Below are 9,920 nucleotides of genomic sequence, written 5' to 3'. Positions count from 1 at the left end.
AGGGAGGGAAGTGCATAGGACTATGGTGGTGGCACAGGGGTGATTTGGTGATGGAAAACCTGCGGGAATTACAATCGAGATGGAAAAAAAATGTGCGAAATGATGTAAAAATAAACTTTTGTAATAATTTAAAAAAAGAGACTGGTTGAGGAGGTAGTTACCCAAACTCTTATAGTTAGTATGTGATTGCTTAAGACTTGACATCCCCTGCTTTGATTGACTTATTCTAAATTATGGTTACGAGCATTTAAGTCTAACAGGAAAGTTCTAAACTGTATAACAATATATCATTTTTTTTTCTGCAGCTTATATTTGAAGTTGCTTTCAGTGGTCCCAAAGGAGGATATATTGCCCTGGATGATATTTCTTTCTCTCCTGTTCACTGCCAAAATCAGACAGGTATGCATTCTCTTTTTCTTCTTTTTGACATATGAAATCTCCCTTTCTCAATAGATGTATTGGTTAGAAATTTCTTCTATAGTTGGTGCTTGAACAACGTAGGTGGTTAAGTTCACTGACTCTTTCCCTAATACTCTCATTTAATTTATATTTTTTCCTTAAAATATTTAGTTCAAATTGTAATCAAACATTAAACATCTCTAAATTTGACACAGTTATTAAAATCCCCCAAATTCCATCATTTACCATTTCTTTGGTGTTATAGGAATTTTTCAGAATTTCTTTATTCATTTTAAAATGATAGACTCTCTTGTCACTAGGCATTTACATTGACCTTTTCTATTTCCAAGTTACACATATGAAAAAGGTGTATTTATTAATGTCTGTATTGGGTTGAAGGTCAAATGAAGAGGCAAATGGGAAGTAATAGAATCTATTGAACCACATTAGAAATAACACAGAAATGCTATCTGCAAACTCTCTCCTACTAGATGATGAAAGGAAAAGAAAGATTCCAGAAAAATAAGATCACTGGTAAGAGGCCTGGTGACCACTCAGTTCTACTCACATAGGGTGGCAGTAGGCGTTAAGTCTCAGCACAGTGAAGCTGTAAGCAGCCACTGCAACATGAATACAGTCTCTGGCCAGGGACCCACATAGCACAGCAGACCTCTCCTGTCTCACTTGCTGCTTCTCTCAACAGTGTATTTCAGTCAATCTGCCTGTTCTGCTCCTCACTTTGTCTCAGGTGAATCCTTTCACCCTCTATACCTCTGGCCTTACCCCAATTCTTGGATGCATAAATAAGTCTTTAAAAAATAATAAAATAGGCCCTCCCTGGTGGTGCAGCGGGTTAAAGCGCTGAGAAGCTAAAGCCACTTCCGCATGAGTTCAAATCCCGCCTGCCCCGGAGGAGACCACGTGGCGTGGCAGACCTCTCCTGACCCGCCTGCTGCTCCCCTCGGCAGTGTACTTCATCGATCTGCCTGTTCTGCTCCCCACTCTGTCTCTGGTGAGGCCTCTCGCTGCCCCTGAGCCTCTGGCCTGTACCCCAGTTCTGTATGTACAAATAAATACATCTTTAAAAATAATAATAATAAAATAAAATTTTACCCACATAAAGATTCTTCCTTCACAGGAACCATCAGTATTTTGTACTTTTTATATAGTTGGTTTCATCAAGTCTCTGTATTTGCCTGTAAAATTTTCCAACATGCCAATTTTGCTTTAAAGTGATTTAATTGCTTGATCACATCCCTACTCTGCCACATATGAGTTTTGTGTGACTATGAGTTTGTTAGTTAACCTTTCTGAGGCTCTTTCTACATGTATAGGGCAAGGATGAAAGAATCTGTTCCGTAGTATTGCTGGGAAAATTGATGTACTAGTGTCTGTGAAGGCCTCAGAGGAGCACACAGAAAATGCTTGGTCATGGCAAAATTATTTCCTTAATCCATTTCCGAGATAGGGCTTCAGACTAAAACTAAAGAGAACTAGCAGTAGGCATGGCCTTGATGGTTGTGTCCGCTTGGAGCCTGCATTGTGCCCACCACTCAGCAGCTTTGGGCCAGACTCTAAATGCTTTCCCTACTTCATCTTAAATTTCATAAAGAGTTTGCATCCTTCCATTTCATAACAGGCACCAACATTTTTTTGTTCTTTATCTTGTTTAGCTGCAGACTTGCCTGTTTTTCCCAGCTGGATGTAGCACTTTCTTCTCTCATCTCCCTAGTAGACCAATACAGAAATTATTTCAAAACTAGAAATGTCTTGTTGCCACCAGCTATTTGATCTTCAAGTTAATCCCACTACCCAGGCCTGAGACCTATTGTAGAGTTAAACACCAATGGCATGTCCTTCCCCGAGATGCTTCCAGAGGATAATAAGGCCTCATCGCCCAACTCCATTTCCAAGCCTTTCCACCCACCGACTCCCCTCCACCACCACATCTGACCTAAAAACTAGACCCTAAGAGTAAATCCTATTTTAGGCTGTAAATCACTGAATTCCTAACAGGTGATTCTGCCTGCTTCTAGGCATCATAACTAGTGCCAGCCCAGAGAATGCTACTGCTCTGCCAGTTGCAGACCCAACCTCCCCTCTGAGCTTGCCTCCGCACTAAGCCCTGAAAGACTGGAAGGATCCTGACACTCACAGAGTTATCTTTCCAAGGATACTAATCCCACTATAGACCATTCAGGCCTCTTATTTAACCAGAAAACTTGCTCCAGTAGTTGTCTACATTTTAGCTCAGGTACCCTGAAGTATCTCCATAGCCTGATCAGCGTCCCAGCCCCCTGCTCCACCTAGTCCTTAGTCTGGAGCTGGGTCTTACTCACTGTCTTCCCCAAGCCAGTTTGGAGCTGTGTCATCTGTTTCCAGGCTAGCGCATGCTAAAATACAACTTTCATGCAAGTTCAGCAACCTAAACATCACACTGCACACCAAATCTCTTTAAAATCCAGGGGCGGATGAGTCTTTTAGATATCTAGGACTGACGACTACTGAGTTCATCTCCTTGAACTCCATGGCACAGAAAAGATGAGAAATACTCTCAGTATGTCTCCAACTGCAATAACCTGTCACCTGATTAGAGTATCTTCAAAGCCTCTCATTTCTATAAAGTTCAAATGTCAGAAAGCAAGTAGCAACATCTTACATTATAATGCCTTTGGTATTTTCCTCATAAGGACTTTATTTCTTTATTTTTTCTATGTCTGATTAACTGATGCTTAAGGGCTTTTAGTTGCCTTGGATTCATCCCTCTACTTAAAATATCTCATCACCACTCCTCAGTAGCTCCTTTTTGTTCTTGCCACTTGACCCAGGCTTCTCCAGCAAGCCTGCAGCAAAGGCTTTTTATCTACCCGAGATCTCTGGGGAGCACATTTTGGGTCACTAACAGGCCCTCTGGCTCCCTCTTCAGAAATTAGATACTATTTTATGGCATAAATACTCTGTGAAAAAGACTTAGGTTTTGAATTATGCTTTTAAATTTTTTTATTTTTGTTCAGCTCATCTCAGGAGCCCAGACAAATCCATTTCTAGGTTTAGGTGTGTGACAGAAGAATTTAGTTGCATCCTCAGGAAAATATTTGTGTGACTCATGGGGAGAACTGAAACTTGCTGACTTTCACATTTTAATACCACCTTTCTCCCCTTCCTATACACTTACTATGTGGGTGTGGTTCTCCTGTAGTTCTGCAGGGTCTGTCTACTGCTCGGAAAATAATCCTGATGAGTAGTTTCGTGGACCTTCTGTTCTCGTGGTGCAAGAGACTTTAGGAGCATAACACATTTTCTGAATTGGATGGCTGTCCCTAGATGTCGGGTTTTCATCTGCTTTTTCATTATTATGTGGCAGAGGGGTGCCTTAGACTGGAGACTACTATGGGGGTTCCCATGCTCTCAAACCCCTGTGGGAGAATGTTGAAGGAGTCTTATTTGTACAACATCATATTCTTTGTTCAAAGTCTTTACTTCATGGCTTAAATTCAGGTGAACGCTGATAAGCAGAGTTAGGTGAGGAATAATCCACCAATCTTAGAGTACTGCGAAGTCTCCACTTCTTTTTCTCGTATCTACCTCCTCAGGCTATTTTCCTTACACACTTGCTGGGTCGCATCATCTGAAATTCAGTCCTGTTCCCATTATAGAGGAGTATTTTCTTCCATTCCCTTTATTTTTATTTAAAAATAATTTTTTTTTAGATTTATTTATTCATACAGAACTGGGGTACAAGCCAGAGGTGCGGTGAGAGGCTTCACCAGAAACAGAGTGACGAGCAGGACAGGCAGATGGATGAAGTACACTGCTGAGGGGAGCAGCAGCTAAGACAGGAGAGGTCTGCCACGCCATGTGGATCACCTCTGGGGCAGAGGATCAAACTCGCACTGAAGTGGCTGTGGCTAGCTCCCAATGCTGTATCCTCACCTGCTGTGCTACCAGGGAGGGCCCCAATTCCCTTTATTGTTAATGTAGCATTTGTAACTTCTTGTAATGTGCTTTTAAAAGATCTTTGGTTTGGGGCCCTCCCTGATGGCACAGCTGGTTAAAGCACAGCACTAGGAAGTTAAAACCACTTCAGCATGAGTTCGATCCCTGGTCCGGAAGTGATCCACATGGCATGGCAGACGTCTCCTGTCTCACCTGCTGCTCCCCTCAGCAGTGTACTTCATCGATCTGCCCATTCTGCTCCCCATTCTGTCTCTGGTGAATCCTCTCACCACCCCTGCACCTCTGGCCTGTACCCCAGTTCTGTATGCATAAATAAACAACACTTTAAAAAAACTATTTTTGTATCACTTTTTAAAAGATATTTATTTTTACATCATTCTTCACTTTATGAATCTTTTCATCTTGGTTGTAATCTCTGTGGACTTCCCACCACCAACTCACCCATGTGCCATCACCATATCATTTTAACTGGAACAAAATTTGTAAGAATACCATCAAGAATTTGCATATATTCTTTACCCAGACCTACAAAATGCTGGTATTTTTGCCACATTTGTCTTACCAGCCATTTAAGATACTTTGCAGACATTCTGAACCTTTACCCCTAAATACTTAATATGTATTTTCAAAAAGTGCATTCTCAAGTACGCTCTAGGATAAGTATAAATCTGAGGTAACACTAATACAGTATTAGCAACTAAACTCTATACCATAGACCAAGTTTGCCAGTTGCCCCAGTAATGGTTGTTAGTGTTAATCGTTTCCTGGGCCAAGCCTGCATCATGGATGCCTCGTAGCCTTTGGCTGTTGCGCCCCTTTTGTCACCTGTAATCTGTGTCAGCAACTCAGACCACGTGGGTGGGTTTTTGTTTTGTTTTGTTTTGTTTTTTGCTTTGAAAACTGACAAATTAAGAATATGGTCTTTGTAAACAGCTCACGGCTCCCAAAATGCAATTGTTTTTCTAGAAATGATTTCCTAGTTAAAACAGTACCCTCTCTCTAAAATGCCCCCTAAAACGTTCAGTCAGTGTATGCCAGAGTGCAGAACAAGATCATACTTGGCTACACAGAGTGTGGCCCAAGCTGTTCAGTCACATGCCCTCTGGGCTCAGAGGATGCTGAACAAGGAGGCTTACCATTACTTGTTGGTGTTCTTAAACACAAAACCAGAAAACTTATGTTCCATTCTTTCTGGGCAATCTGGAGCAATGTTATATTTATAGACCAGTGCAAATGATACCAGAACTCAACAAAAGCCACAATAATAGCAGCATGAGTGATGGAATGGGGTGATTGTAATGACCCTTTGGAATGAGTACTACTTTTCTTCAAACATTATCAGTTCCTATTAACTAATGTCAATTATAAATATACAGTAATTGTATTTCTGGCACAGAGATTGGTCAACAAAAGAAAATATTTTCAGCAAAACTATTAATATTTTTTCTAAAGAGAAATTAAGGATTCCTTAAAAATACTTTTTATTTCTTTTTAATTTTTGTGACTGTATTTTGAATTGTGAAGAAGTATGTGAATAATGAGTTAAGTTTTTACATCACAAAGGGAAGTTTCTTTTGAAACCTGGTACTTTTTATGTTAACAGAAAGTGTGCACAGAATTCCTTCCTCCCATCTCCTTAGGGATGAAAAGAACAATTTTCTTGTCATGCTGAAACATTGGTTTCATGCTAACCTGTCAGCCTGCCATTAGGGTACAAATAATTTTGTTGTTTGACTTCTTTGGTCTCCACTCACACAAATGTGTACATATCTGTCAATCATTATGTGATCTGTTAAGATCCTTGGGTTTGGCTAATTGAATTTTCATTCTCCTTTGCACAGAGCTTCCTTTCAGTGCCATGGAAGCAAGCTGCAATTTTGAGGAAGATCTTTGCAACTTTTACCAAGATAAAGAAGGTGCTGGCTGGTCCCGAGTGAAAGTAAAACCAAATGTGTATCAGGCTGGAGACCATACTTCAGGCTTAGGTAAACCAGGAGTCTATGTATATACTGAATGTCCGAACATTTTTTAAATGGATGGGAATTCAAACTACTATGCTAGCAGAAGGTTTTGCCAGTTAGTTAAATAGCAAAACCTTTGGAAATATTCCTGCTCTTCACTTTAGGTGGAGAAGTACCTTATTTTTTTAATTGAGTTAACATTGGCTTAAGCACTGAATGTAATTAGGAATTATAGTATCACACACCTCAGATGCATGTCACTCCACTATAAACACCACCAAGGCAACGGCACCCTCCACCATAACCCATTATGCCTCCTCCCCACTTTGTTCCCTTCCCCCCACTATACCTCCCACCCTGCCATCATATAGTCTGAGTTCCACAGTCAGGTTTCTAGGGTTTGTTATTGGTTTGGTTTCTTTATATTGTACATATAAAGTGATACTGTCTAGTACATTTCCTTCCCCTTTTGGCTAATTTCCCTTAGTATTATCCCCATCCAGTTCCATCCATGTTGTAGCAAATAGCATGTGTTCATCTTTTGTACGACTGAATAGTATTCCATTCTGTATATATACCACATTTTTCCTAATCTACTACCCTGTCCTTGGGCATTTCTGTTGCTTCCATACGTTGGCTACTACAGCTAGCACTACCATGAACATAGAGGTGCATAGTTCCCATTAATTTGGTGGTGTTGTATTCTTTGACAAGATACCTAGGGGTGGAATGGCTAGGTAGTATTGCAGACCTATTTTTAATATTTTGAGAACCCTCCGTATTGTTTGCTGAAAGGGCTGGACCAGTCTGCATTCCCAGAAACAGTTACAAGGGTTCCTTTTAGATAGAAAAATACCTTTAAAAGGCTTGGAGGGGTTCCTTCATGGCACACAGTGTTAAGTCTCAGTGCTGTGAGTTATCACCAGCCACTAAAGCAAAAGTTCAATCCCCGGCCAGGGAGCTGACCCACATGGCACAGGATACCTCTCTTGTCTCACCCACTGCTCTCTTCAGCAGTGTATTTCAGTAGATCTGCCTGTTCTGCCCCCCCCCAACTCTGTCTCTGGTGAATCCTTTCACCCCTGCACCTCTGGTCTATACCGTTTAAATGAAGTATCCAGGATAGGCAAATACATGGACAGAGATTAGAGGTTGTCAGGGTCAGGGGAGGGGAAAATAGGGATTGACTAATTAATGGATGTAGTTTCCTTTTGGGCTAATGAAAATGTTCTGGAACTGGATAAGGTAGTAGTTGCACAGCATTGTACACATACTAAATGTCACTGAACTGTACACTTTAATATGGTTAGAAAGGTAAATATTATGCTTATTGTACTCTACTACAATAAAAAGATAATATATTGTGGTAGAAACTGTTGGGCAGGCATGCGAATGATACAGCTACATGGAACTCTTAAAAGCTAATTTGAATAAAAGAATTTCTTATCCCATCAATGGTGCAGCCCACTCCAGTACAGTCAGCTAGAAAGAGCTTGTTTTCAAAGGGTTAGTGTCTTGTTCATTTATTCAGCAATTATTTATATTCTGGACACTGAGGTGATTTTACCATAAAGCTGATGGAGCTTAATTTTCAGAACTCCTCACTTGCATAGGCCCTGGAGAAAGTCTTGAAAGAAGTCCTTACAGTTTTATGCCTGTAATTTTGTATTCTTGCCTAACTTGTAGAATATTGACCCTACAAAAACTTATTCTGACCTTAGCCAGACTAGCTCCTGGGGGATACAATAGTGAATAAGATAGGGATGGATCCCATCCTCTCTGGCCAACAGTCATTTCAGTGAGCAAGATAAACATTCCAGAAATACGTACACAATAAACTTTTAATTATAAGTTATAGTTAAGTGTTATGAAAGAAATGAAGAGCGAGCTCCGAAGAAGAATAGTGGAAAGAACTCAATGCTGGTTGGGGCTTAAGAGGAGCTTTTTCTGGGATAGTGGCATTAGCAGCAAGAGTAGGAGCAATCCAGTCAGAGGAACAGTGTCTGTGAATGTGAAAGGAACTGGTATTCCAGAAACTAGAAGAGTTTCCTTTTGGGCTGATAAAAATGTTCTGGACTGGATTAGGTAGTGGTTGCTCAGCATTGTCTACATACTAAATGTCACTGAACTGTATACTTTAATATGGTGTACATATTAAAGTTAGTACATTTAATTAGCTTGGCTGCACTGTGGGACAAGAGTAGATGAAAATGAAGCTGAGAGGGAAATAGATCATAGATGTGGCAGCACAGGGTGAGTACTTGGGTATTATTACAAAAGACATGAGAAGCTATTTAAAGGTTTTAAGTAGAGAGGACAGGTATTAAATTTAGACTCTAACAAGGCTTTTCTGCTACTGTATCACCATCTATTGTAGTTTGTTCAGGCTGCCATAACAAAGTGCCACAGAGTGGGTGACTTAACCACAGAAATTTATTTTCTCACAGTCCTGGAAGCTGGAATACTCAAGATTAGGATGCCATCAGAGATCTGTGTCTTTTCTACTTCTTACAATAACAGCAGTCCTATAGGACTAAGGCCCCATCCTTATAACTTTATTTAAGGCTGTCTCCAGATAGAGTCACAGTGGGCTTAATGGTATACCCTTCAGTCTCCACTACCAGGCAGGTGCAACAGTTACCAAAGAATCTTTGTCAAGTGAGTTAAATAAAAGGGTAAAACTAAATCATATGGCAAAGTCTGAGGCAGACTACTTTGCAGTCTCTTCATCTCCTCTGACTACTGCAGAGATAAAAAGGAAAAAAAATGTGCGTTGGTCTCATGTTCACTACAACGCTGTGCTAGGTATCTATCCTAAGCTGTTTGACCCCCACAGCTTGGCACCCCAATATAGTTTCGTACTTTTTGTTCCAAGTAGAGTGTAAATCCTAATTGATGACTCAAAGCTGAACCTATTCAGCTGAAAATCTATACCAGTTTATGGAATTTGCTTAGAATTGGAAGCTTACTTACAATATAGTCACAAAGGAAATAGTTTTATCATATAAGACATAGATATGAGAAATGCTTTCTATCAATGAAGTTTGTGAAAACAGTTTCTGTCAGAAAATTCCACTATTTTAATCAAATTTGCCCACTTGATAATCTGGTAATCTACATTATTTAAATTTTGCATTACTGATGCACTGAATGCTTTGTCCTATTTGCAGGGTATTTCTTGCTGGCCAACACTAAGTTCACTTCTCAGTCTGGCTACATTGGAAGGCTCTATGGTCCCTCCCTGCCAGGAAACTTGCCATATTGTCTACGTTTTTATTATGCCATCTATGGGTTTTTGAAAATGAGTGACACCCTAGCAGTTTATATCTTTGAAGAGAACCATGTGGTTCAAGAGAAAATCTGGTCTGTGCTGGATTCCCCAAGAGGGGTGTGGATGCAAGCTGAAATCACCTTCAAGAAGCCCATGCCTACTAAGGTACAGTGGAACTAACCCATTTCCTGTTCATTTTTATCTGCTGGAAAACTCTGAACTCATGCTTGAAGGTGACCCACAGTTTTTGTCAGTTTCCTGATAGACAGAACCAGTTCCTCTAAGAGTGGGAGGAGCTATTTGATGTCCATATAAGTCTGCATTAAATAAGG

At 40.3% G+C, this 9,920-nt stretch overlaps 1 protein-coding gene across 1 annotated transcript in view; it reads left to right on the top strand.

The window, feature by feature from the left end:
* MAMDC2 (MAM domain containing 2) overlaps nucleotides 1–9,920 on the top strand; it is a 132,146-nt gene that overhangs the window by 77,739 nt on the left and 44,487 nt on the right. Inside the window, exons 7-9 of the mRNA XM_004677605.2 lie at nucleotides 306–399; nucleotides 6,198–6,341; nucleotides 9,488–9,753. Coding sequence (XP_004677662.1) covers nucleotides 306–399; nucleotides 6,198–6,341; nucleotides 9,488–9,753 — 504 coding nt within the window. The remainder of the gene's footprint in view (nucleotides 1–305; nucleotides 400–6,197; nucleotides 6,342–9,487; nucleotides 9,754–9,920) is intronic.

Source organism: Condylura cristata, unplaced genomic scaffold (assembly GCF_000260355.1).
Source record: "Condylura cristata isolate star-nosed mole 26May11 unplaced genomic scaffold, ConCri1.0 scaffold00006, whole genome shotgun sequence".
NCBI classification, from domain to species: domain Eukaryota; kingdom Metazoa; phylum Chordata; class Mammalia; order Eulipotyphla; family Talpidae; genus Condylura; species Condylura cristata.
This window is presented reverse-complemented; position numbering and strand designations above follow the sequence as displayed.